This window comes from Mus caroli, unplaced genomic scaffold, assembly GCF_978045245.1.
Source record: "Mus caroli unplaced genomic scaffold, Mus_caroli_1 scaffold_16, whole genome shotgun sequence".
Taxonomy (NCBI): Eukaryota; Metazoa; Chordata; class Mammalia; order Rodentia; family Muridae; genus Mus; species Mus caroli.
The window spans coordinates 26,487,247-26,515,088 of record NW_028227271.1 but is presented as its reverse complement, the minus strand read 5'-3'; the positions used below and the strand labels follow the sequence as shown (position 1 = coordinate 26,515,088).

General features: G+C 45.3%; 1 protein-coding gene across 1 annotated transcript; it reads right to left on the bottom strand.

The window, feature by feature from the left end:
* Positions 1–8,117: 8,117 nt before the first annotated feature.
* LOC110310866 (apolipoprotein L3-like) lies at positions 8,118–24,963 on the bottom strand. Its single transcript, XM_029469999.2, has 4 exons — positions 24,860–24,963; positions 20,114–20,194; positions 16,727–16,853; positions 8,118–13,825 (listed from the first exon to the last, which is right to left on the bottom strand). Exons 2-4 carry the CDS (start codon positions 20,148–20,150, stop codon positions 12,985–12,987), a joined length of 1,005 nt encoding a protein of 334 aa, XP_029325859.1. The 5' UTR covers positions 20,151–20,194; positions 24,860–24,963; the 3' UTR covers positions 8,118–12,984.
* Between the last annotated feature and the right edge of the window lie 2,879 nt (positions 24,964–27,842).

Genomic DNA, 27,842 nt, shown 5'->3' with positions numbered 1-27,842 from the left:
CAAGATAGCCATTTTTACAATGCTGATCCTGCCAATCCATGAGCATGGGAGATCTTTCCATCTTCTGAGATCTTCTTTAATTTCTTTCTTCAGAGACTTGAAGTTTTTATTATACAGATCTTTCACTTCCTTAGTTAGAGTCACGCCAAGATATTTTATATTATTTGTGACTATTGAGAAGGGTGTTGTTTCCCTAATTTCTTTCTCAGCCTGTTTATTCTTTGTGTAGAGAAAGGCCATTGATTTGTTTGAGTTAATTTTATATCCAGCTACTTCACCGAAGATGTTTATCAGGCTTAGGAGTTCTCTGGTGGAATTTTTAGGGTCACTTATATATACTATCATATCATCTGCAAAAAGTGATATTTTGACTTCATCTTTTCCAATTTTTATTCCTTTGATCTCCTTTTGTTGTCGAATTGCTCTGGCTAGGACTTCAAGTACAATTTTGAATAGGTATGGAGAAAGTGGACAGCCTTGTCTAGTCCCTGATTTTAGAGGGATTGCTTCAAGCTTCTCACCATTTACTTTGATGTTGGCTACTGGTTTGCTGTAGAGTGCTTTTATCATGTTTAGGTATGGGCATTGAATTCCTGATCTTTCCAAGACTTTTATCATGAATGGGTGTTGGATCTTGTCAAATGCTTTTTCCGCATCTAACGAGATGACCATGTGGTTTTTGTCTTTGAGTTTGTTTATATACTGGATTACGTTGATGGATTTCAGTATATTGAACCATCCCTGAATCCCTGGGATGAAACCTACTTGGTCAGGATGGATGATTGTTTTGATGTGTTCTTGGATTCGGTTAGCAAGAACTTTATTGAGGATTTTTGCATCAATATTCATAAGGGATATTGGTCTGAAGTTTTCTATCTTTGTTGGGTCTTTTTGTGGTTTAGGTATCAGAGTAATTGTGGCTTCATAGAATGAGTTGGGCAGAGTACCTTGTGTTTCTATTTTGTGGAATAGTTTGTGAAGAACTGGGATTAGATCTTCTTTGAAGGTCTGATAGAACTCTGCACTAAACCCATCTGGTCCTGGGCTGTTTTTAGTTGGGAGACTATTAATGACTGCTTCTATTTCTTTGGGGGATATAGGGCTGTTTAGATCATTAACCTGATCTTGATTCAACTTTGGTACCTGGTATCTGTCTAGGAACTTGTCCATTTCATCCAGGTTCTCCAGTTTTGTTGAGTATAGCCTTTTGTAGAAGGATCTGATGGTGTTTTGGATGTCTTCAGGATCTGTTGTTATGTCTCCTTTTTCATTTCTGATTTTGTTAATTAGGATGCTTTCCCTGTGCCCTCTAGTAAGTCTGGCTAAGGGTTTATCTATCTTGTTGATTTTCTCAAAGAACCAGCTCCTTGATTGGTTGATTCTTTGAATAGTTCTTCTTGTTTCCACTTGGTTGATTTCGCCCCTGAGTTTGATTATTTCCTGCCGTCTACTCCTCTTGGGTGAATTTGCTTCCTTTTGTTCTAGTGCTTTTAGGTATGTTGTCAAGCTGCTAATGTGTGCTCTCTCTAGTTTCCTTTTGGAGGCACTCAGAGCTATGAGTTTTCCTCTTAGAAATGCTTTCATTGCGTCCCATAAGTTTGGGTATGTTGTGGCTTCATTTTCATTGAACTCTAAAAAGTCTTTAATTTCTTTATTCCTTCCTTGACCAAGGTATCATTGAGAAGAGTGTTGTTCAGTTTCCACGTGTAGGTTGGCTTTCTATTATTTATTTTGTTATTGAAGATCAGCCTTAGTCCATGGTGATCTGATAGGATGCATGGGACAATTTCAATATTTTTGTATCTGTTGAGGCTTGTTTTGTGACCAATTATGTGGTCAATTTTGGAGAAGGTACCATGAGGTGCTGAGAAGGTTTATCCTTTTGTTTTAGGATAGAATGTTCTGTAGATATCTGCCAGATCCATTTGATTCATAATTTCTGTTAGTTTCACTGTGTCCCTGTTTAGTTTCCATTTCCATGATCTGTCCATTGGTGAAAGTGGTGTGTTGAAGTCTCCCACTATTATTGTATGAGGTGCAATGTGTGCTTTGAGATTTACTAAAGTTTCTTTAATGAATGTGGCTGCCTTTGTATTTGGAGCATAGATATTCAGGATTGATAGTTCCTCTTGGAGGATTTTACCTTTGATGAGTATGAAGTGTCCCTCCCTGTCTTTTTTAATGACTTTGGGTTGGAAGTCAATCTTATCAGATATTAGAATGGCTACTCCAGCTTGTTTCTTCCTACCATTTGCTTGGAAAATTGTTTTCCAGCCTTTCATTCTGAGGCAGTGTCTATCTTTTTCTCTGAGATGGGTTTCCTGTAAGCAGCAAAATGTTGGGTCTTGTTTGTGTAGCCAGTTTGTTAGTCTATGTCTTTTTATCGGGGAGTTGAGTCCATTGATATTAAGAGATATTAAGGAAAAGTAATTGTTGTTTCCTGTTATTTTTGTTGTTAAAGTTGGCATTCTGTTCTTGTGGCTGTCTTCTTTTAGGTTTGTTGAGGGATTACCTTCTTGTTGTTTCTAGGGCGTGGTTCCTGTCCTTGTATTGGTTTTTTTCTGTTATTATCCTTTGAATGGCTGGATTCGTGGAGAGATAATGTGTGAATTTGGTTTTGTCGTGGAATACTTTGGTTTCTCCATCTATGTTAATTGAGAGTTTGGCTGGGTATAGTAGCCTGGGCTGGAATTTGTGTTCTTTTAGTGTCTGTATAACATCCGTCCAGGATCTTCTGGCTTTCATAGTCTCTGGTGAAAAATCTGGTGTAATTCTGATAGGCTTGCCTTTATATGTTACTTGGCCTTTTTCTCTTACTGCTTTTAGTATTCTATCTTTATTTAGAGCATTTTTTGTTCTGATTATTATGTGTCGAGAGGTATTTCTTTTCTGGTCCAGTCTATTTGGAGTTCTGTAGGCTTCTTGTATGTTCATGGGCATCTCTTTCTTTAGATTTGGGAAGTTTTCTTCTATAATTTTGTTGAAGATGTTTGCTGGTCCTTTGAGTTGAAAATCTTCATTCTCATCCACTCCTATTATCCGTAGTTTTGGTCTTCTCATTGTGTCCTGTATTTCTTGGATGTTTTGAGTTAGGATCTTTTTGCGTTTTACATTTTCCTTGATTGTTGTGCCGATGTTCTCTATGGAATCTTCTGCACCTGAGATTCTCTCTTCCATCTCTTGTATTCTGTTGCTGATGCTGGTATCTATGGTTCCAGATTTCTTTCCTAGGGTTTCTATCTCCAGTGTTGCCTCATTTTGGGTTTTCTTTATTGTGTCTACTTCCCTTTTTAGGTCTAGTATGGTTTTGTTCATTTCCATCATCTGTTTGGATGTGTTTTCCTGTTTTTCTTTAAGGACTTCTACCTGTTTGATTATGTTATCCTGTTTTTCTTTAAGGATTTGTAACTCTTTAGCAGTGTTCTCCTGCAATTCTTTAAGGGATTTTGGTGCTTCCTCTTTACTGTCTTCTACCTGTTTACCAGTGTTCCTTTGTATTTCTTTAAGTGTGTTATTAAAGTCCTTCTTGAAGTCCTCTACCATCATCATGAGATATGCTTTTAGATCCGTGTCTAGCTTTTCCGGTGTGTTGGGGTGCCCTGGACTGGGCGAAGTGGGAGTGCTGGGTTCTGATGTTGGTGAGTGGTCTTGGTTTCCCTTAGTAAGATTATTACGTTTACCTTTCGCCATCTGGTAATCTCTGGGGTTAGTTGTTGTCGTTGTCACTGTTTAAAGATTGGAGCAGAAGCTGTGTTCCACTCACCAGCAGTCTCAAAATCCTGTGGCGGGGGTCGTGGGTAGCTGGCGGTACCCCGGTGCTGGTCCGTCCGGAAGAGGCCTGTGGCCCTACTCAGGCCGGTTTTCTGCTTCCCTAACTAATGCAGTCTCAGGTCCCGCACGCAATTGGATTGGAGCCGAAGCTGTGTTCCACTCACCAGAAGTCTTAAGATCCTGTGGCGGGTGTTGTGGGTAGTTGGCGAGTGTCAGCCGACCCTGCGCCCTAGCTACCCCGGTGCTTTTCTGACCGGAAGAGGCTTGTGGCTACTCAGGCTGGATTTCTGCCTCCCCAACCAAAGCAGTCTCAGGTCCCGCGTGATTGGATTGGAGCAGAAGCTGTGTTCCACTCACCAGCAGTCTCAAAATCCTGTGGCGGGGGTCGTGGGTAGCTGGCGGGTGTCAGCCGACCCTGCGCTCTACCTATTTTTTTTTAAATTGGGAAATTGAGTCCATTAATGTTACATGATATTAAGGAAAAGTGATTGTTATTTCCTGTTATTTTTGTTGTTAGAGGTGTAATTATGTTTGTGTGGCTATCTTCTTTTGTATTTGTTGAAAGATTAAGATTACTTGCTTTGTCTAGGGAGTAGTTTCCCTCCTTGGTGTTGGTGTTTTCCATCTCTTATCCTTTATAGGGCTGGGTTTGTGGAAATATATTGTGTAATTTGGTTTTATCATGGAATATCTTGGTTTCTCCATCTATGGTAATTGAGAATTTTGCTGGACATAGTAGCCTGGGCTGGCATATTTGTTCTTTTAGAGTCTGTATCTTCTAGCTTTCATAATCTCTGGTGAGAAGTCTGCTGTGAGCCTTTATATGTTACTTGACATTTTTCCCTTCCTGCTTTTAATATTTTTGTTTGTTTGTTTGTTTGTTTGTCTAGCGCATTTGGTGTTTTGATTGTTATGTGACAGGAGGAATTTCTTTTCTGGTCCAGTCTATTTGGAGTTCTGGAGGTTTTTGTATGTTCATGGGCATCTCTTTCTTTAGGTTAGGGAAGTTTTCTTCTATAATTTGGTTGAAGATGTTTATTGGCTCTTTTAGTTGGGAATCTTCTCCCTCTTCTATACCTATTATTCTGAGGTCTGGCCTTTTCATTGTGTCCTGGATTTCCTGGATGATTTGGGTTAGGAGCTTTTTTTGCATTTTGCATTTTCTTTGACTGTTGAGTTAATGTTTTCTATGGTATCTTCTGACCCTGAGATTCTCTCATCTATCTCTTGTACTATGTTGGTGATGCTTGCATCTATGACTCCTGATCTTTTTCCTAGATTTTCTAATTCCAGGGTTTTCCCTTTGTGATTCCTTTATTGTTTCTATTTACATTTTTAGATCTTGCATGGTTTTGTTCACTTCCTTTGCCTGTTTGTTTGTGTTTTCCTACAATCCTTTAAGGGATTTTTGTACTTTAAGGGCTTCTAGCTGTTTACCTGTGTTCTACTGTACTTCTTTAAGGGAGTTATTTATGTCCTTCTTAAAGTCTTCTATCATTGTCATGAGATGTGATTTTAGATACATATCTTCTTTTTCCAGTGTGATGGTGTTTCCAGGACTTGCTATGGTGGGAGAATTGGGTTCTGATGATTCCAAGTAACCTGGGTTTCTGTTGCTTATGTTCTTATGCTTGCCTCTGGTCATCTGATTATCTCTAGTGCTCCCTGCCCTCCCTATAGCTGACTGGAGCCTATCGTTCCGGTGAACCTGGTTGTGTCAGAACTCCTCAGAGTCCAGCTGTCTCTGTGACCCTGTTATTCCAGGATCCTGTGATTCTGAGATCCATGGGTGTGTCAGAGTTCCTGGGAGTCAAGCTGCCTCTGGAAACCTGAGATCCTGGTGTCCAAAAACAATTCTTGTGGGTATTTCTATCTTGTTTTTCGTCTCTGCCTCTGTAATAAAACACTGACCAAGCTAGACTGGGAAGGAAAGGGCTGTTTGGATTACACATCCAAATCAAAGTCATGAAGGGAAGTCAAGACAGGAACTCAAGCAGGAACCCAGAGGCAGGAACCAAAGCAGAGAGAGACCATGGAAGAATGGTGCTTACTGGCTTCTTTTCTATGTATTCACCCTCTTATATAGCCCAGAACCATCTATCTCTCCAGGGGTGGCACCACCCACAGTGGACTGGGCTATCCCACATCAATCATCAAGAAAATGTCCCATAGACATACCCACAGACCAGTCTGATGGAGACAATTCCTCAGTTGAGGTGCCCTCTTCCTAGAGATGTCTAGGATCAGTTCAAATGGATAAAAACTATCATATATCATATAATCTTTTATTTATTAGAGAAAAAGCCAGTTAGCATACTACTAAGATGGGTTGCTTGTTGATTTTATATTGAGGGTCAAATGACAGAATATTTGATACTGTGGGACATTGGATGTCTTCAATATTTCTGAGTTGATTTATATCTTGATTTTTTACTCCATCAGCAGTGAGGTTGCCACTTTGCATGAAAATAATTATCACAAACTGGCAGATTTATGTTTAGAGCCATTTCAGGAAACTTTGCAAGTTCTGTTCTAGTCTCAAGATAAAATTCATTTCATGCTTTTCAAAATTTAATTTTATCACTGTGGCTAAGACATGAGCCATTGTGTGTGTGTGTGTGTGTGTGTGTGTGTGTGTGTGTGTGTGTGTTTGTGTGTAGGTCAGAGGATAACTTCTAGGAGTTTGTTCTGTCCTTCCTTTATGGGGAACCCAGGAATAGAGTTCAAACCATCAGCCTTGGTGGCAGATGTCTTTATCCACAGATCCATCATTAATTCCAGCAACAACAGTTGTCCATTCTGAAAAATTCTAAGGATGCCCTTTCACTCCCTCAGCTGAAGCTGTTGAGGGCCAGAGGTACTTTCCATTCATCTGAAACATTTATCAGCTTTTTCTGATGAACTGGCAAAGCTTTGGAAAATATGAAAACAAAAATCCATCCAAGAAATGACCAGCAGGGAGTGAAACTATGGTAGATTCATCTGTTATCCTCCAACCACCACACACACTGCCTTAAAGACAAGGGATGTAGCCCTGTGGTAGCACCAAATTAAAGAATCTTGCTCTCAAGCTGGGGATGATGGCACATGCCTTTAATTTCAGCACACAGGAGGCAGAAGGCAGGAGGCAGGAGGCAGGAGGCAGGAGGCAGGGGGCAGGGGGCAGGGGGCAGGGGGCAGGGGGCAGGGGGCAGGAGGGGGCAGGAGGGGGCAGGAGGGGGCAGGAGGGGGCAGGAGGGGGCAGGAGGGGGCAGGAGGGGGCAGGAGGGGGCAGGAGGGGACAGGAGGGGATAGGACGGGGCAGGAGGGGGCAGGAGGGAGCAGGAGGGGCAGGAGGAGGCAGGAGGGGGCAGGAGGAGGAAGAGGCAAAGAGGCAAAGAGGCAAAGAGGCAAAGAGGCAAGAGGCAAGAGGCAAGAGGCAAGAGGCAAGAGGCAAGAGGCAAGAGGCAAGAGGCAAGAGGCAAGAGAGGCAAGAGGCAAGAGGCAGAGGCAGGCAGATCTTTGTGAGTTTAAGGCCAGCCTGGTCTACAAAGCAAGTCCAGTACAGTCAGGGATTGTTACAAAGAAAAGGCCTGTCTCTAAAAGCCAGAAAGAAAGAAAGAAAGAAAGAAAGAAAGAAAGAAAGAAAGAAAGAAAGAAAGAAAGAAAGAAAGAAAGAAAGAAAGAAAGGAAAAGAAAAGAAAGAGAGCTAGGTAGATGATAGATAGATAGATAGATAGATAGATAGATAGATAGATAGATAGATAGATAGATAGATAGACAGACAGACAAAAAGAAAAAAAGAATAAAAGAATCTCAGCTCCAGCATCAATTAAACAAAGAGAAAGCCCCATTTAAATGATCTACTTCTCTCTGTGTATCTTACAACTGCCTCTGTCTGTTGTCCCTTCTCTGATGTCTGTGTGTCCGTAAGTAAAGCCTTTGTTCCTTATGTATTAAATAGTACATGCAGAGTATCAGACAAGAATGAGGGATCATTTTGTACATAAAATTTTAGGGGTTTTACAAGGAGCTTTAGCTACTGTTCTATTGCTGTGAGAAGACACCATGAATAAGGCCTTACAAAAGAATTAAGAATTAATTGGGGACTTGCTGACACTTTCAGAAGGTTTGTCCATTGCCATCATCAGGGAGCATGGCAGCAGGCAAGCATGATGCAGGTGATGTAATTGAGAGCTCATATCTGATCCAAACAGAGAGAGAGAGAGAGAGAGAGAGAGAGAGAGAGAGAGAGAGAGAGAGAGAGAGAGAGAGAGCGCGATTGGGACTGTCATAAACTTTTGAAACTTCTAACACCTTTCCCCAGTGACACGCCTCCTTCAATAAGGCCACACCTCCTAATATTTCCCAAACAGTGCCTCTAACTGGGACCAGAAATTCAAACCTCAGCCAGTGTGGGCCATTCTCATTCAAACCCCCACACAAAGGAGGACATTGACTTTCCTCTCTCGCCAGTGACCCAGGAGAGGATACAGAACTGGAAAAATGCCACAGACTCCAGCCACATGATGCTTCCAACATTAATAGTGGATATTTATTTTCAAGCTTGTTATCAAATTGTTGGCTGCTTTCAGCAAACAGTTAACAACCAAGGGTAGCCTTTGTGCTTACAAAGAAACAGGAGACCAAGGAGAAGGTAGCTCAGCAATGCAATCCTTTTTTAAGGAGTGACAGAAAGCAAAACATGCTAGCAAGCACACTGCCATAGCCAGTCCAATTTATTATTTTTCATAAATGATTTTGTGAATAGTCATTCATTTTTACTTTATGTGTACTTGTTATCGGCATCTCTGTCTGTGTGACTCATGTATGCAGGCCTGTGGAAGTCAGAGGGAATCTTGGCTTGAGTCTCGATTGGTCCCTGAGCTGTGGAAAGAGAGACCTTACCTCTCAGCATATCCGCTCCCACAGCTAATCTATTTCTAGGGTTCAGCCTTGCATAAAGTTGCTTCTGCCTGGAGCAACGCAGAAGTACTCCACAGCCATTGAGCTACGTGAGCTTATGGACAGGAGACTTTGGTCAGAAGTTGGAATTTGACCCCAAGTACTGTAAGAGACAAGAATGGGCCAGAGGACTGTGTTGTGGAGGCATCTTAGAGGAAGCAATACATGGTGATTCCAGATGCAAAACAGGAGCTTGAGGCAGAAGAAGCCGTGTAGGCAGAAATCCAGGTGCCAGACATGGTGGACACAACAGCACCACTGTCTGCACAAGAGATCCCAGGATGAGGAGGAGCAGTGGTAATCCAGGAGAAGGAAGAATTTTCCTGCTGGACATTGTGAGTGGGCAGATCAGAGTCATTTGGGGGGGGTGATCTATGGAGTGTCCCTCAATCTGTGATGCATGTCTTTCTTCCTTGGTCCACAGAGAAAGGCAAAGTGTCATGAACAAAGAACGACTTGAGATGTGGATCTAAGGTTGTTCCTTCATGTGGGTCACCCAGGGGGTTGGGATGTGGTGGTTCCCTAGAGGTGGCCATTCTGTTGTGTCACTCTGACTTTGCTCAGGAAGGTGGGACTTTCAATTCTATTTGCTGAGTATAACAGACAGGCAGCTGCTTCTTACAGGGATCCTGGTGTGCACTTAATGAAACGATGCACACAGGAAGGACAGCTGTGTTCCCTTCTAGCTCAGCCACGGGAAGATTTCTTTGTACATTCGGGGCCTCTTAAGCTCCCCTACCTGCTCACCCTCTCTGCAACTCTTGAAGACAAAGGTGATCAAGGTCAGACATCAGCCCAGGATACAGTCCAGACCTGCAACCATGTTGTGCTCTGGGTGTTCCTCTCTCCCTCTCTGCAAGGGACTCTGACCAGCTTGAGCATAGTAAGCCTGGCTCTGTCAGTCCTTGCCTGTCTCCCCAATAAACTCTTCTTGCTAAAAACCATTAAATTGCATTCTGAATCAATTACTCAGGGTCTGTTCCCTTAGACAGGAAATCCCTCCTCTTGAGGCTGACAGTCAAGGTCCAGCTATCAAAGTATTGAAGTCCAGCAATCAAAATCTTCCCTTGGCTCACCTAATTAACATGCCCAATCAAAATTAAACACCTCATGCTAACACAGGCTTTCCCCCTACACCTTTATAAACCACCATTTGCCCCTTTCTTTCTCCTCACTGTCCAGAGATAGTCCATTGTCTCATTGTGGGACAAACACACCTCCCCCTCTTCTTTGTTTCCTTTCCCATTCTCCCTCATCCTCTGTGTCCTTCTTTTATCTCTTATCCCTGCCCTCCATCCCCGTAAGACAAATAAATCTCCGCTGTGCAGAGAGTTGGTCTTGGGGGTCCTGAGCCAATTCTTTTCTTTTCAATAACCACAAGGAAGGATAAAGTCCTCTCACAGGACATCACCAAGCTTCCCAGGGCTCTGCTCAAGTGCCAGAATGCCGGAGACCTAGGTAGCAGGCTCAGAGGGGAAGGTGACTGTTGTGGTTCAACACTCTCCAGACCCTGCCAGTCATGTGCCCTGTGCACCCTGAGGTTGGACCTGGACCCTGAGGTAGCCAAACCTTTCCTACCAAAATTATTTGTGACGATTAATGACTTGTGAGACTCAAGGTACCCAGAATTCATGACACACTGTGTCTCTGAGCAGTAGCCTGTATAAACTCATGGAGAACCTGAGTCTTGTGGAGGATTCGGTGAAGCAGGCTGGGTAGGCAGGTGGCAGGCTTGCTTCGTCTGGGCCTTTGCTGTTCTCTGCCCAGCCTATGAGGGATTAAGGAGGAAGACAGGTTGGCCTGTGCTTGGGTGTGGAGGGGATCTGTGTAGGTCACAGAAAGACACGTCGAACAGTCAAATATTCAGCACTATGTTCCCTTTAATCAGTAAATCAAAGGCAACACTGCAAGTGTGGGTAGCTGATTGTCTCTGTAACAGCAAAAAGTTCTTAAAACTTTTAATATTATTATCTTTTAAAAGCATAATAAGTGAACTAAGATTACATGGTTTACTCCTATAGACATTTATGTAGCACACAGTAGGAGGCTGGGAAGGCTCAGAGCATGTCCCATGCACCAGGACCTTCTTGATGTATAATAAGGTGTCATCTCAATACTGGACAGAGCAAGTGTAAGTCTCAGGGTTTCTTCTCTTCACAGAGTTATGGGCCCTAACACAGCAGGTAGACTCATGCTCCATACTCCTTCAGATGATGTCACCGATCATCATGGCTACACACAGTTCCCACCTCAGGGGGCAGAACCTTGCTTCTCATCTCTCCTGAGCAGATTCAATCCCTTCTCATGGCCATGTCTCCAGCTGATCATGTTTTCTTTCCATCTGCCAAGGCAAGGGGCCTCTCTACTGGTTATGGCTATGGAAGAGTAAGGTTGGGCCCAGGAACTGACTCCTTAATCAGCAGCTTCAGGGGCAAGGGTTCATCACCCTTCACTCAAACACAAGAACCTTCTAGATCTAGGCCTTAAACTGGGCTCCTCCCACACCATAAAACTCCTTCTTCTCCCTCCCTCCCACTTAAGGTCCTTATTTGCTACTTCTTTCCTTGCCTTGTTCCTCTCAGCCCTGGATGTCAAGCTTTCCCATCATACTTCTCTCTCCTACCCTTGCTCCCTTCCCCCCTGCCCCCGCATACCTAAATCGCTTTTGTCAGGAGGCACATGGCAGGATCCATAAAACAGTCCAGTGCTGGTAATCAGGACCAACTGTGACACTTCTTTCTCTAGTGCCCAGGGGTGTTCCACATTACCACACATCTCCAGCAGGGAGACAGAAGAGTGTTTTCATAGAGGTACTGTGGCATCCCAAGTAGCGTACTTTATACAAAACTTGGGAAAAAAAATGGTCCAGCCAACCATAAGGAAGCAGACAGACAAACTGTAGTCTATAGGCACCAGGAAGAGCTCTGGTACCCTGAGACAGAACTAGGGTAATAATAGCTAAGGAACAAGCGAAGTAGGAAGTAGCCAGCATGGCCACTAAGGAAGGGACAGTCTGACATGCTTCCACCACTGGAGCAGAGCCAATAGGGTTTAGGCCTCCAGGAGGGTTGACAATTACTAGGCATAAGGCTTGGTTGAATAATAGTGCATATATTTTACTTGAACTTCCTCTTTCATGAAATGTTCTTCCTGCCAACATTAAGGACTCCATGATAATTAGAAACAGCACAAGTCCGGGAGGGTGTGTCTAATGTTCCTCAGCAAAATGGTAAATGCTGAGATTCACAGGACCACCTTAAGGCTGTGGGAAAGAACTCTGAAAACATGAGTTCAAGAATGTTTCTCAATTCTACAAAATATAAGGATGCAACATGACTTTTAGGAGGGGCTTCATAGACCTGAAAAAAACAGAGGCAGCTGCACTATTAAGTCAGTAGGGGAAAAGGAATAGTTAAACAAACAAACAAACAAACAAAAATCAAACAAGGTTTATATTTCAAGAGGAATACCAGAAAGTGAGGGAATTGTTATCTCAGGACCTGATCCCACCCAGTTAAGCCATCACAAGTTTCTGGTCTACCTAGAAATTCCAGGCCAGCTACATGATAAAGCCAATAAAAAAAAAAAATTATAAAAAGTACTTTCTGCTTCCCTAATTTTAATCTGCTCCCCAACACCCCAAAAAAATCTATGAAAAAAGTGCAGCAAAGCAAACCCACTAAAGCAATATCACTTCTCAGACAGCTAAGCATTAGCAAGTCCAGCACAAGACCTTGAGGAGACCCCACAGATGTTCAGATGCAGCAGGTGTTGTTATAGTGATGAGTGCTGACTTGTCTGCAGGGTCTCCACTCTGCCGGAAGTCGGATCCCCTTTAAGACTCCAGGTTCCTCTTCTCCTGGGATCTCTGGCCATCTACATTGACCTCACTCTGCTCAGCCAGAGAAATTCAAACTCCACAACAATCTCCTCCATGGACTTGACCTCAGACTGTTTCCCTTGTTATAACATGTGGTTGCATTGGTGTGTGTCTCTGTGCAAGCCTGGGATGCAATTTCCACTCCCCCTGTCCCTGCGGTTCTCTCCAGCCACCATTTCTTTAGGTTGCTCTGCCTTTAACCCAGGTTTCATGTAAGACACTTAACCTTCTCCCTTTTTACCAACTTTTGTGTGATCTTTTTGGAAAAACAAACAAACAAACAAACAAACAAACAAACAGAAACTTCTGACATTAACGCTTAAAAAAAAAAAGGTCCCACCCCTTTACACATCATCTCCTCTGAACTCTTAGCTGCTTAGAGGACGGGGTCAGTGAGGCAGGTCTGACTGCAGAACCTTATATATCTGCTCGAATACCTGCAGCTTCTCCTCCAGCTTGTGAGCCAGTTCCCGCAGTGCTCCAGCTGACTCTGTTTTTGCCCCATTATACAGATCTTTTGATTGCTTCACAAGGTCATACACATCCCACACAAGGGACAAACTTGTAAACCCTGCTGTTCTAATCTTGACTCCTCTGGTCATTGGGAAAACAGCCAGCACAGAGCTTCTTTCAGTGGATGTGAGGTTCCTGGCCTCTTCTCTAGGGAAAATGATGACTCCCGCTCTCCTCATGGCTCGGATGTGATCCCTGAGGATTTTGACTGTAGGGACTAATCCCATAACTGTAAATAAAACCTTGAATGTGATCTTAGACATGATCTCTACAATCTCTTTAAATACATTCATGCTGGCTCTAACCAGGCGACTGGCTTCAGATTCATCTGACCGTCTCATTGATTCTTCCACAACGGTGGTAGTAAGACCAGTCACGGATGCTGTCTCTCCCAGACCCACAGAGGCTGCTGAGAGTAACAGACTGGCCCCTTCTGTTAAGGGTACCAGACCCAAAGCAAGGAGGCCCATGGCTCCAGAGATAGCACTAGCAGAGGTGGACACCACATTGGAGATGGTGCAGTCCTTGTGCACCTGGTCAAGATGATCAGCCAGTTCTCGGAGCTTCCTGATGTGGTCCTCAAGTTTCTTCTTCAACTCAGGAAACTCTCGCAGAAACCGCTCTTTCTGCTGCTTCCTTTCAGGTCCATCATTTCCATCTGAGAGCTCCTGTGCTAAACTCTCCTTCAGAGCATCACGAAGTGCAGCTCCCTCCTCGCTGTGACAGAAGCCAAGTGCATGAGGAAAACAGCTTGGTTGTTTTGTTTTGTTTTGTTTTGTTTTGTTTTGTTTTGTTTTGTTTTGTTTTAAGATAAAGGCTTGTTCAGCCTTTAACTTTATGCTACAAACACAACTGGAAACAGTTTTACAGAGATCCAAAATTTTCCATTCTACTGTGAACATTTGGTTCATCCTAGACTCTCACCATCCTTACTCCATAGGCCACAGTGTGCATGGTACAGTCAAGACACCATAGTGAAAGGCACTTGAAGAAATGCCGCCACTCAAGGTCAGTGCCATCACTACCCAAGGGAACCCTGTGATGAGCACAGGGATGTGGGATCAGAGCGAACACTCATTACCTCAGAGAACTGTGTGTGTTGTGATGGATGCATCTTTCCCAAGAGTCTCCCTTCTCCCTTTGGATGCTGGGAAGTCCTCTACATTCCTGCAGCATCCAGCCTGAAGGAATGCCTGAGCTTGCCTGGGGAGCCCTGCAGCAGGACATACAGACTGAGCATGCTCGAGTGTATTCCTCCATCTAAAAAGCTCCACAGATGGCCTCATGGGACAGTACTCAGTGACAGCACACTTGATTTAAAGTTTTGCACAGATCACCCGCATCTGCTGCACACAGCGTCAGCATTAGTGTTAGATTTGGGTCCCATCTGCAAGATACTCCATTAAACATCCCTAAGTATTCCAAGTGGGGAAATGATGTGTCTGAGATACACTATACCAAGAATTTCCTATAAAAATGCTCAATCTTGAAGACATGGGTGTGATGGGGAATTTGGTGCCATTTCTGACCTTCAGAGGAGCTGGAAGCCTCAGCCATTGACCTTAGGAAGATCCCCTTAAGGTCCCTTGACTTGATATGTTCTTGGTATCCCTGTAAGGGATGGGCTGTCATTTGCTCTATCTACAAGCTGGCCCTAAGTACCCAACCCTTGTGTGTGCAGAGTGGCTCCATCTCTCTCTCCTGGGACAACAGTCTTGAGCAGTGTCCTCCTGACTGCTGGAGGCTGTTCCAGGATGAATATTTTTCCTAGGGTGGGCCTTAGGTGTGCAGGTGTGATTGGAATCATCACACATTCAATGCAGGATACCTCATCCCGAGGACAGAAAATCTGAGGCCTGAAGCTCTTCAAATGTGACTGGTGCCTGTCTTCATTGGCTCACTTTAACCCCCTGTGCTATGTGACTTCTGACTTGATTTTAAATTTTCCCAATCCTATAGTTGGCTTAGAGTAGTCTTTCAGTCATTGCTGGTGTCAAATTGAGAAGGAAGGCTCACTGAGACTCTTTTCTCAGATATTGTCATTTAGTTGTTTCTGAGAATTTAAAAATAAAACCCAAGCCAATCCCTTTAGATCCATGAGACCCTCCAGATTCTTTGGCCTGCTGCCTGCTCTCTACAGAAGCCCAAAGTTGTCCCCTTCCAGGCTGAAGCTCACAAGGACAGTGGCAGCCTGAGGTGACTGGGACAGGACAGCTGCTACCAATCTTGGCTCCACACTGACTGCCAATCCTCACTAGTTCCTGACTCTCAATATGGCAGATTCCTGGAGACAGAGATCACCAGGCTAACAGACAGCATAGCTAATGTCAGTGTCTCTTTGGAACACCACAAGGCCATGTGCAAAGATGCAAGGGGCCTGGACATCATCAGTAGTAATTGAAAGGACAGAAATGCCCTGAATTTGTTTAAGACAAAAGGGAAAGCATTTTCCTCTGGTGTGTTGACAGGGTGTCTCCTCAGATTCTCGACTTATGTTAATCATCCTCCAAACACACTGACTTTAGGAGTTGTCTGTAGCCATGTGATCTTCCTGATATTCAGGGAGCTCTGTGTAGAACAGAAGAAATATCCAAATAACTCCTAAGAACTCTGCTGTCTTTACAGACAGTATATGGAGGGCAGACACATGAAAAGCCCTACCCACACATGAGGCATCAGATCAGAGCAGGGGAAATGCCCCTTCTCCCTCTTACGTGTCTTCTGCTGGGTCTCTGACCGTCCTTCTCTCTGTGCCTCCAACTCTCCCTCTCCTTCCAGCCCAGCTGGTCTAGCCTGCTACCAACACCTCCATCCCAGGGTCACTCACAGTCTCTCCTGAACCATGGCTGTGACCCTGGTCCTGGTCTCTCTGGGCTTTGGGAAGGATGCTGGCACTTGATCTGCCATGCTGATCTGTTGCTTATCCCAGACTGTCACCACATACCATTAGACTGAACTCTCATTCTTGTGAAATAGCATGGGGCTATAGATTTGAGCGAGGACAGTCAGGGTCCAACCCAGCTCTGTGGCTCTGCTCCGTGAGCTCTCTGCCTCCTCAGCCCACAGAAAGATCCTGATGTTACAGCTCCCCAGATGAGAGGAAAGGACTGAGACAGAACTTGGAAGATGGCTAGTTCAGTGTATATTTTCCTCACATGTCTCAAAATACATCCTTGATATCTCAGTCCTACAGAAGACCCTTGGACCTTGTCTCTTCTCACTTTCAAAATTATTTTGCAAAGCTGACTTTCAGGAGGACCTACTGTGTGCTGGCCCCATACTGAGAACTCCACTGTGTGCCTGCCCTTTGCTGAGAACCCTACATGGATGATCCTATCTTCTCACACTACAGTTTCATGGTAATGGAAATCAGGAAATGGTAACTTGTCAAGGTCACATAACTAGTGCATGGCAGAAATCGCCCTGACACCTTGAGCAACATCTTCAAACAACCTAAGGTGATTTCCACAAGGAATAACATGTTGTAAACACTCCTCTTGGATAGTTTAGAATGAGTTGGCCAATGGCTGGGACTGCCTAGAGTGTGTATGCCTGACCAGAAAATAACCCTCATTCTCCTGGTCTGGGGGAAAGCACTGATTGCACACTGCAGGTCACCTTGACAATTCTGCTGCTTTCTCAAATGCCTTCCAGGCTCCATCTTCAGTTATCAGGTTCCTCAGATCTGTTTTCAAGAATTTTTCCGTGACAATATCAGCGACTCCATCAAGACTTCGAGCCACTCCTATTTACCAGGAAAATAATGAGGTCAGATGACAGTATGGGGTTCCATGAACCTCAATTGTCTGTCCATCTTTCCACTCACCTTCATCAGACCTGCTAATCTGGAAGCATACAGGTTAGAGTCCTTTCCTGTACCCATTTCCTTGCCCACCAAGTCCTCTGAGGCATGCCCAGGTTCCCCAACCTCTGTGATATTCCCCTTCTCCTATGTACATTGTCCCACCATGTCTTTGTCTGCTTCCCCCTGCCTCCCAGTCCCAATTGCTGGGAGACTATCACAGACCCCCGAGTTCCATTGTCCAACCCAAGGTTACCCAGCAGAATACTGCTGCACCAAGAACCTTGAGGTTACATCCAGCTTTCAATAACTACTACATCAGGAAAACCCAGGAACAACCAGGTGGCTTAAGGCCAGAGCAAGAACACAATCAACAAAGCCAGGGCCATATGACACCTTCAGAGCACAGCTGTCCTACTACAGCAAGGTCTGGATACCCTAGCACAAGCAAAAAGAGAAAAAAGATCTCAAATCTAATTTTATGAAGATGATAGAGGTCTTTAAAGAGGACATGATAAATCTCTTAAAGTAATATAGGAAAATACAACCAAACACGTAGAGGTCTTTAAAGAGGAAACAAATAAGTCTCTTAAAGGAATACAGGGAAATACAATTTAAAAAGTAAAGGAAATAAATAAACTGTTCAAGACCAGAAAATCAAAACAGAAACAATATAGAAAACACAAACTGAAGGAATCCTAAAGATGGAAAGCCCAAGGAGAGAACAGGAACAACAGACACAGGGATCAGCATCGGGACACTAGAGATGGAGGGAGAACCTCAGGCATAGGAGATACCTGACAAGAAGAAATTAATACGTCATTTAAAAATTGATCTAAAAGATTCTTCACACAAGACAGGAAAATCCAGCGTTGCAGGTTCCATTATGACCCCCAAATGCATATGTAAAGGTTCTTAGGCTCAGCAAGCATGTTTGGAAACAGGAACTTTACAGAAGTTAAGTAATGAAGACCAAACGATACCATAAATATAAGATACTATTCAGTGGGACTGAGGTCCTCATGGCAATGAGATTCCTGCTGTCTGTCTTCTGTCATCTATCTGTCTTTTCTTTGTCTTTCACATGTACACACCTGGCCCTGTGTGTCTGCCTCCTCTTTCTTCCATTTGTTTACTGTGACCCTGCCCCACACATGCAGAGGGGACATCATGAGCAGAGGAGTGACCCTGCTCCCTCCACACACCAGGAAGTGGTGCTCACTGGCATCAACTTTCTATATGTTCATCACAGGCATCGGTGTCCATTGCTGAGAAATGACAGGCCACTTGTTGATGTCCATTGATTTTGAACCATCATGAGCCATTACATGTCAACACTGTGGTGCCAGTGCCTTCAAATGTGACTTTGAAGCGCTAGTAGGCTCTCTATTACCTCATTGTGTCAGTAGTAGAATTTGTAACAAAGACAGAATGTATATCAATGTATATTGAACATGGGAAGGACTCAGGGCTCTCTGTAACCAATGAAAAAGCACGCATGCCCGCTTGAACTATTGCATATTTTGTGACTCTAGAGCCATTAATGCACAGACAGCACTGCCAGGTTTGGCTGCCAGCTTGGGATGGATCCTTGTCACATTCAACCCTATCAACAGCAGCTTTGAACACTGAAGCAATTCCTGTCAAGGAGCAAGAAAGATTGGGATTTTTCTCCCTTCACAGCTAAGCTAGAGCCTAGCTGGTCTTGACCAGACTGCACCCTCTCACTGTCACCTGCAGGGCAGGAGCCTTCCTTTAGTTCCTTAATGTCCTCCACTGTCATAGCTACTCTGAGACATTGGGCTTCCTAGGTCCAAATGAAAATCATGAAGCATTCAGCATTTCTTCCTGTCCCACTTGCTCTTTTCCATGTAGAATAAAGAGCACGGAGTCGCTGGGAATAAGTATCTGCAGTCAACGTTGTGCTGTACTGACCTTTTCCCCACCAAAGAAATCAATCCATTGCTTTGAAATTAGCCTTCTGTGAGTTCTTAAATATGGGTAGGAAATACCTAGGCTCTTTGTCAACATATCATGGGACTGACCTCTTGCTGAGTCGTGAATAAAATCCTTGTATCCTTGTGAAATCTCATGTCCAGTCTTCACCCCTCTGCACTGTGCAGCAGGACTGCCTTCCAGGGGCCTGCTACATCAGCCCTTTGTGCTCTGCTGACAGTATTCAACTGCATTTCTAGTCCAAAGTTCCAAAGTCTCTCACATTCCTCACATAGATGTGTATTCCCCCTCCCCCTCCCTGTTCTCTTTCTATATAAAAGGAGTTGTAGTGGCCCAAGGAGTGGCACTATTAGGGGGTGTGGTCTTGTTGGAGTAGGTGTAGCCTTGTTGAAGGAAGTGTGTAAATGATGGGGTGGGCTTTGAGACCTTCCTCCTGGCTTCCTGGAAGACAGTCTGCTCCTTGGCTTCCTTTGGATGAAGATATAGAACTCTTAGCTCCTCCTGAGCCATGCCTCCCTGGATGCTGCCATGCTCCTGCCTTGATGATAATGGAACCTGTAAGCCAGGTCCAATTAAATATTGTTTACTATTTGTGTGTGTGTATGTGTGTGTGTGTGTGTGTGTGTGTGTACAGATAGAGAGGAGATAGAGAGAATATCATGTTTTCCCAGAGCTCCACAGTGGTAGTGAAGAGAGAGAAGCAAGGGCTGCAAACTGAGGGATCACATCTCAACAGCCATTAAGAAGTATAGAATGTACTGGAAGGAGGCAAGACTGTCAAGCCTTTCTTTATTTAGCTTTATTTTATTTTATTCTATTGTATTTTTGAGACAGGGTCTCATTATGTAACCCTGGTTGGTCTGGAACTCCTCACGTAGACCTGGATGGCCTCGAATTCATAATAATACACCTACTGCAGCCTCTCCAGAGCTACGAAGTATGCACACCACACACAGCAGGGCAATACATGCTAAAGTCCCACCCCTAGGGATGGACGTCCTCCACGGAGGCTCCATGTCCTGTGAGTTCTATAACCTCCTCAAATAGCAGCACCACCTGGAGTCCAAGCGTTCAAATGCCTGAGCCCCTGTGAGTATTGCACACTCAAGATATGCAAAATGACCACACATGGGTGGGTCACTAAGATCAAAGGGACCTGGTTAGGAACAAGGAAAAGTTATGGCATCTCCTCTTCCATTGGAACCCTTGTGAGATGGAAACACACAGAGAAAGAGAAATTCATTTACCTTGCTTGAGGTCTGTTGAGCACCAAGCTCTAGCCATTAGAATTTGACAGGTTTTTTCTTACTGCTCTCTAGGTCTGCAGGCTGGAGGGAGGAGAACAAACAAATGAATAAACAAAGCCATAATGCATTGCCATGGATCCCTGCAGAGAAGTGAGCTGTAAAGTAAAGGTGACAGTCAGATGCTCCTTCAAGGGGCCCTGCACTTCTACTTAGAGGTAGCAGTCATCTGGCTCTCCCCTCTCCCCTCTCCCCTCATCCTGGCCTTGTCAGAGCCCTCCTGTCCTGCTAGTATCCATGGGGGATCTCACCTGCTAGAGATATGGCCATGAAGAAAAAAATTATATATAATCTACACACAGGAGAGACAATAAGATATATTCTGCCAGTTACTAGATGGGAACATGCAATTGATGACAATAGTAAATCATTTCTGTGTCTGTGACACAGAGCTTCTCATTCACACCGTATTAGGGACCAGCATCATTTATGAGATGAGAACTCTCATGAGCCTTATTGTAATGTGGAGGAAATGACTGTAAAGGTTTGCAAAGTTGACAGTACTGCCACAAAGGGGACTTGACCTGAAGTTTTATGAATGTCACCCCACCTTTTAGATATGAATTTCCACTCTCTTGAACCTACATCAGCATCTCCTGCTCTCCCCATGTGATTGTGAGGGGCTTCTTGCCCGAGGCACTTCACCTGCATCAGGGCCTGTGCTATGTGACACTGGTTAATTCATGAGTGACACAGTGCTCCCCAGAGCCCACACACTCTCTGTGTTTCTTCAGGATCCTGCATCCCATCAGAGCTGGAGTCCTGCCAGACCCTGTCCCTGAGTCTGCTCTGGATAAATCCAGTCCTCTGCCCCTTTCTCTGAATGTTCAACTTTAGGCAATTTCTTTTTATCTTCTTCTTTTTTAAAAGATTGATTCATTCATTTAATGGATGTGAATACACTGTCTTCAGACACACCACAAGAGGGCATCAGGTCCCATTACAGATGGTTCAAATCGTCCGGTGAACATCAATAAAAGAAAACTTTCCCAGAAAAAAACCCAAAAAACAACAACAACAACAAAAACATCTTTACTGGAGATTATTAGCTCTAAGATAGTTCAAGAAGCAAACAACAGGATCACAGAGCATCAACATTGATGTATTCACAGACTGAGGCTCCTGTGGATGAAATAAATTGTGTGAACCTAAGCCCACACAGTCAGTGCACTCATGAGCTATGGGCATTCTCTCTAGATTTACAGTGCACAGCAGCCTTCAATAGTCAGCTGATCTGACCTGCACATTGGGGAACCTCAGCACTGGAGAGAGAGGCTGAGGGTGGAAGCTTAGGCTTCGCACGCAGACCCTAAATCCAACTGAAATCAAACATCACTAGTGCTGATTGCGGTGTGTGGCGAGGGCTGCAGTTCCGTATTGGAAAGCCCCTCAGTGTACAAAGCCTGGGCACAATCCCTACTGATGCAAACAGACAAGACAACCAGTTTGTGTGCAGACTTCAAGTTCCCTTGTGATTACCTTCCCTTCAGAGCTAGGGAATGCCCATGAGTGTGTTCAGAGCCTGTCAGCAGCAGAGGGACATTAATCAGCTCTCAGCTGCAAGGACAGTGGAGGCACATGGTGACAGCTAGAGGTGTCGGGGTTCTCCCACTTTTAACGCTAGCTACTCTCAGTCTTCTTGAAGCATAACACACATTGTTTGTTTAATAACCTTAAAGTGTGTACCATTTGCCCCTGTTCACCTCACCTGCTGGGCTGGGCCAGCCTGGACCTCCCCTGGAGTGCCTTCCCTGCCTCCCAACCAGTGACTTGTGGTCGCTGGTTGTTGGCATTTAGTCTAGGCTCTGACCAACAGTTACCTGGTGTAGTGGCTATTCCTGGTTGTCAACTTGACTATATCAGGGATGGACTATGTACTGGCTAGTTTTGTATCAACTTGACACAGCTGGAGTTATCACAGAGAAAGGAGCTTCAGTTGAGGAAATGCCTCCATGAGATTCAACTGTAAGGCATTTTCTCAATTAGTGATCAAGGGGGAAAGGCCCCTTGTGGGTGGGACCATCTCTGGGCTGGCAGTTTTGGGTTCTATAAGAGAGCAGGCTGAACAAGCCAGGAGAAGCAAGCCAGTAAAGAACATCCCTCCATTACCTCTGCATCAGCTCCTGCTTTCTGACCTGCTTGAGTTCCAGTCCTGACTTCCTTAGGTGATGAACAGCAGTATGGAAGTGTTAGCTGAATAAACCCTTTCCTCCCCAACTTGCTTCTTGGTCATGATGTTTGTGCAGGAATAGAAACCCTGACTAAGACAAACCTCAACCCAGAATTGGAAGGCTCACCAGTGATCCTAATCTGGAGGCTGGGAGATACAAGTTTCTGACCTGGATCTTGGTATGGTGATCTTGAAGCATAGTGGCTATGAATTCCAGAAGATTATGACAGGGAGATTTCCGAGTTCAAGATCATCTGGGGTTAAAGGTGTGGTGGCACACAATTTTAATCTGGGCTACACCTTCTGCTGGAGACCTACATAAGGATATTGGAAGAAGGAAGACTCCCTCTCTCTCCTTTGCCTGCTTGCCATGTGGGACTGAGCAACTGCTAGATCCTTGGACTTCCATTCACAGCTGCTGCTGACCATTGTTGGGAGTTTGACTGCAGACTGTAAGTCATCAACAAATTCCTTTACTATATAGAGACTACCCATAAGTTCTGTGACTCTAGAGAACCCTGACTAATACACCTGACAACACCCATGGTAGGCCTGACTCACTATAAAAGTGACTTCTTGTCCCCTCCTCTCTCTCTTCCTCTCCTGCCCTTGCTCCGCCTCCTTATGAAAGGAAATAAAACTTGAGACCTGTGATTCATGTCAAATAGCCCAAAGAGTTGTTTGTGAGCTTTGAAACCTGGGGCTGAGAACATAGCAGAACAGGCCAGAACAACCCCGGGCATGCCCGAGTCCATCTTGAAGCTAGGTCACCTGGTTGTAAAGATAAGGGAAGGAATGCAGGTTCTGACTATCTTGGCTGACTCATTGACCATCTGGCAGCCCAGCACCTCCTGCTCACCCCCCTTTCTATAGAGAGCATAGTTAAAAGCTGAAACATTAATCAGATGCATTGTCTCTGCTGACTCATAATCATGTTGCTGATGTTTGAATGGGCCAATCGTATGTAACTGCGCCAATTCTTCCTAGCCCCTAAACCCTACCCTATAAAAACCCCGAGTTTTTGAGTCTCAGGGTCGATTCCTCTGTCTCCTGCGTGAGATACGTATCAACCCAGAGCTCCACCATTAAAGCTACCTCGTGCTTTTGCAACAATGAGGTCTCTTTTGTTTCTTTGGGTAACCCCGCATCTGGAGACTTGAGTGGGGGGCTCCTTCTTGGGTTCCTACACTTACCCCCTCTCTCCTCATTCCCATCTCTCTCATTCCCCTCTCCCCTCTCTCTCCATGTGCTCATGGCTGGCCTCTATTCCTCTACTCCTCTGCTTGCTCTCTCTCTGCCTTTCTCTCAACTCTGCTTCCTATGGTCCTGAATAAACTATTCTACACTATACCTTCTTCCTGTGGCTGGTCCCTCAGAGGGAAGGGATGCCTCAGCATGGGCCCACAGACAAGCCCACTTCCCCCACACCTGACTGCACATCCACCAAACACACCCCTTCTTCTCTTTCTTTTATAAAACACAACACTGGTCCTCCGTTCTCTCTTCACACTTGTAGCCTCTGAGGGACTCAATGGTAGACTTCCAGGGGTGAGTCTATCCCTTGAAGCATGCCTTCCAGGACACCAGAAGAGGACATCAGCCTCTTGGGGCTCTCAGCAGGGCAAGCAACTCTAGCTCCATCCATCAGGGGACAAAACAGAGGACTAGCGAAGGCTGACAAACCCCATGTCACAGAGCTCAGAGCAGAGAGGTAAAGGAAACAAGAGCCCTGTCTCTGGATGGAAGACTAACGCTGGGGATTTCACACTTCTTTCTCCCTTTGCTGCATGAGAGCCCACTCCACTACAGTCTGCCCTCATGTAGATGAGACCTCTGTGATGGGCCTGGGAACTGTGCAGAGCCGATTCTCCATCCATTGCCTGCTTCCCCTCCACACACAAGACAGCCTTGGCTTCATTTTCTGTCCACCACAGGGGAAGCAGAGGCTAGATGAGAACCAAGGAATGTTGCCTCTCACCTACCTGTTCAGCCTCCTTGATGCACCTCAGAATAGTCACTGTCTGTTGTGCCTCAGTTTTCCTCAGTGCTCACACTGCATAGCCAAGCAAAGCTGTGCTGAAACCGAGGAGTTTGTCTGTCCATCTTACTCAAAGCCTCATTCTCTTTAATCAGGGAGAGCAGCCCAGGCCAGCGTGGTTGATGGCTCTGTGTTCAGGCCTCCTCCACTTCCTCTTTCTGTTTTGGAGCTATCTAAAATGTCTGAGCACAGACAGAGAGTTGTCTTCCCGCCTGAGACCTCTAATCATGTCTTAGGCAGCCCTACAAGGAGGGTCAGGCCCAGGCAATGTGGGGATCTCATCTGAGGGATTCCATGTCCTCTTCTATGCACAGGGTAGAGGAGGAGAGAGGAGCAGGCAGACCTCACTTTACTGAAAGTCCAGCCCAGCCCTCCATCTGCTGAGCCTGTGACCATTATTCATCTTCCCTAAGCTCGCCCATCCATGGGACTGTAACCTTCTCCTCCAGAGCAAGTGGGACAAGCATGGTCCCCGACTCACCAAGGAATCTTCCTGCAGCCACGTTTGGATGTGTTCCAGCTGTCCTTAGCTGTGTAGTTCCAGTCACCAGCTGCACATCTGAGACACACCAGACACAAGCTCTGGGCCTGATATACCCAGTACACGAAAATGAAAGTAAAATTTCTATCTGAGGGAGGATTCCTCTGACTTAAGGATTACCTTTTATGGGGCTCTCAAGGAACTGGTTTTAGGACTGGCCATAGCTGTCCCTGATCTCTGATTACCTTTCTTCTATGATTTAAAAGGGGGACCCTAATCTCCCTTTTCCAAGGACAGGCACCAGGGAAGAGCCCAGCTGGTTATCAGGGACAGTGCTAGTCTCAGTACCACTGGAGCTGGGGTGTTTTGTCCTTTATCTCACTCAAGCTCCCACTTGTGGCTCCTTGAGTCCTCACAGAGCATCCAGGGAGGGTCAAAGAATCCCCGAGTTTGCTGCAGGGGGCAGCAGGGGTTGAGGAAAGCAGAACTTCTGAGGGAAAGCACAGAGGCTTGCTGCCAGCATGCCCCACCATGCTTGCTGTGGGAGAGGCCAAGGGTGGGGGAAGGGAGACTTCTGCAAGAGAATGCAGAAACAAGCTGCCTGTGCACTTCAACCTGTGAGGGATTATTTTTAAATCTGAAGAGGAAAGATCTATTTCTAGTCTAAATCTGCGATGTGGTAGTCATACTTTTAATCCAGTTCTTGAGGCCGAAAGAAACAACTTCAATCCACATCTTTCCAGCAGAGAAAACAACTTCTAATCTGGACCAGGCTTTTTACTGGAAGCCTGCAAAGAACATGGGAGAAGCAAGCTTTTCTTCCTTGCCTGCTTGCTCTCAGCTGGTTAGCAAGTTCATTCTCTCGCTGGCATTAAAGACACAGAGTCACTTCACCATGATGGTCTGCACTGGGATTCCTTTCCCCCCCTTGGCGATGGGCAGGCCTCTACTTCAGCCAAGAGGTAAAACCAATTCCCAGACATTGCACATCTGTTCTCTGCTCTCCACCTGCAACTGTGCCCGCCCTTGAGTCCGTCTCTCCCCGAAGTGCCTATAGGACTCCAACCCTCCTCCCAAGAACCTCTGGCCTCAGAAGCCCATACCCATGCTCCTAAGCTTACAGACGACCAAGCCAATCAGTGCAGTGACAGGGAAGCCTCTCGCCTGAAATCAGCTCAAACTACTCAGTGATCTATTCAGTGCACTGGTGGGGGCTAGGTGTGTCCTAGTTATAGGAAAGCCAGACCCAGTTTCCACAGACTCCACTCCCAACAGACATGCCCAGCCACCAAGAACAAACTCAGAGCTTCAGACATCCCTTCACCAAGACACCCACGAACCACAAAACTGACCATCTGAGCCACCTGCCATCCTAGAAAACCCCTGAGGCCACCTGCCTTAACTCAGTTGCCTTGTTCCCTTTTGGCCTCCTTTGCTGTCTCCATCTACCTTGGAGGCCCAGCAGCTCAACCTCTAACTCTGCATACGTCACTGAACTGGTCTTTCATGAGAAGGATATTTCATAGCCCAATAAAATGGAATGGCATAGTCTAGCTTTGCCTGTGTTTGGGTGTAGATGTTTTTCTTGGTCGATAATGGTTTCACTGAGGCTGTAGTGACCCTGTGAGAGTCAGGCTGCAGTAATGGTGCCACGCATAAGTCACTGAACGACCTACTGAATATGAGTTACAGCTTTTGTAGATTTGGAGGTAAGAGGTCGTTGTTAGGTATCTGTCTCTACCGTCTGCCACCTTAGGTTTTTGAGACAAGGTCTCTCGGTGAACCTGGAGCTTGCCATTTGGACAAGACTGGCCAAGTGAGCTTGCAGGATCCCCTGACCTCTGTGCCCTGGTGCTGAGATCTCAGGCAGGCCATACACCCTTGTCCTTTACAGGGGTTTGTGAATCCACTTTTACTCTTGGCAGCCACAGGACTCGAGCCCAGCCTCAGCTACAGAGCAGGTGGGAGCCTAGCATGGGTTAGCCAAGACTTTCTCAAAACAAACAAACAAACAAACAAACAAACAAACAAGGGCTTAGGCAGGTGGCTCAGTGTGTAAGGAGATGCCTGAGTTCAGATTCCCAGTACACACACAAAAGCTGAGTTTGGGGCACCTGCCTGAAGCATCAGCACTGTGGGGTCAGAAACAGACACACACTGACAGACTCACATCCATATACATATACGTGTATATATATATATATATATATATATATATATTCCATATATATCATATATAATATAATCTTTAGCCAGGCTATGGTGGTGCTGTCAGAGTCCATGACTTGTGGAGAAGGAAAACCCAGACTCAAATAGAATACAACGAGAAAGAGCATTTATTCTGCGAAGAAGCCTCATGCAGGGATCTACCATTTGTCGGGATGGAGGACAGAGGTGTGGGCTTTGCACAGGTATGCACAGGCCAATTTAATGCCTGTTTGGGTAGGAGTGGGCTACTCACCTGTCTTCCCCTTGATTGATTGGTTCTATCTCCAGGCGTTGAGAGAGTTTGGCTGATTAACTATACTTGGCTCAAGCTAGGAGGCGGGGCACCTTCTCCAGCTCCTGATTGGCTGCCCGTGAGGTTTTCTCAGGCTAGGAAGTGGGGCAGCTTCCTGACTGGCTTTCTGGAATGGGTAGTGTTTCCCGGAATTGACTGTGTTGGACTTTCCCAGTACAGAGAAACAGAAACTTAGGCCTTGGAGCTACTCTGGACTTATGAGATCCTACCTGGCACAAATGAAAATAAAATCTAGAGGCTGGGAACCTATCTCTGCAGCTAGACGGCTTGCCTGCCACCAACAGCCCTGGCTTTGATTCCCCAACACCACATGGCAGCAGCAGGAGGATTTGAAATTCAAGGCCATCCTCAGCTACACAGCGGGTTGCAGGCTAGCCTGAGCTATATGCGATCACTGGCCTGAGGCAGTGGGCATGAGAATGGCAAATGGCATGATTGTGTTGTGACCACAAGAATATCACT

Coding starts and splice junctions, on each gene's coding strand:
- LOC110310866 (XM_029469999.2), bottom strand. CDS start 20,150: ATGGCTAGAGCTTGGTGCTCAACAGACCTCAAGCAAG. Junction 16,854..20,113: donor CTCAACAGACCTCAAGCAAG/GTAAATGAATTT, acceptor CCTGGTAAATAG/GAGTGGCTCGAAGTCTTGAT. Junction 13,826..16,726: donor AAAGCAGCAGAATTGTCAAG/GTGACCTGCAGT, acceptor CTTCTGTCACAG/CGAGGAGGGAGCTGCACTTC.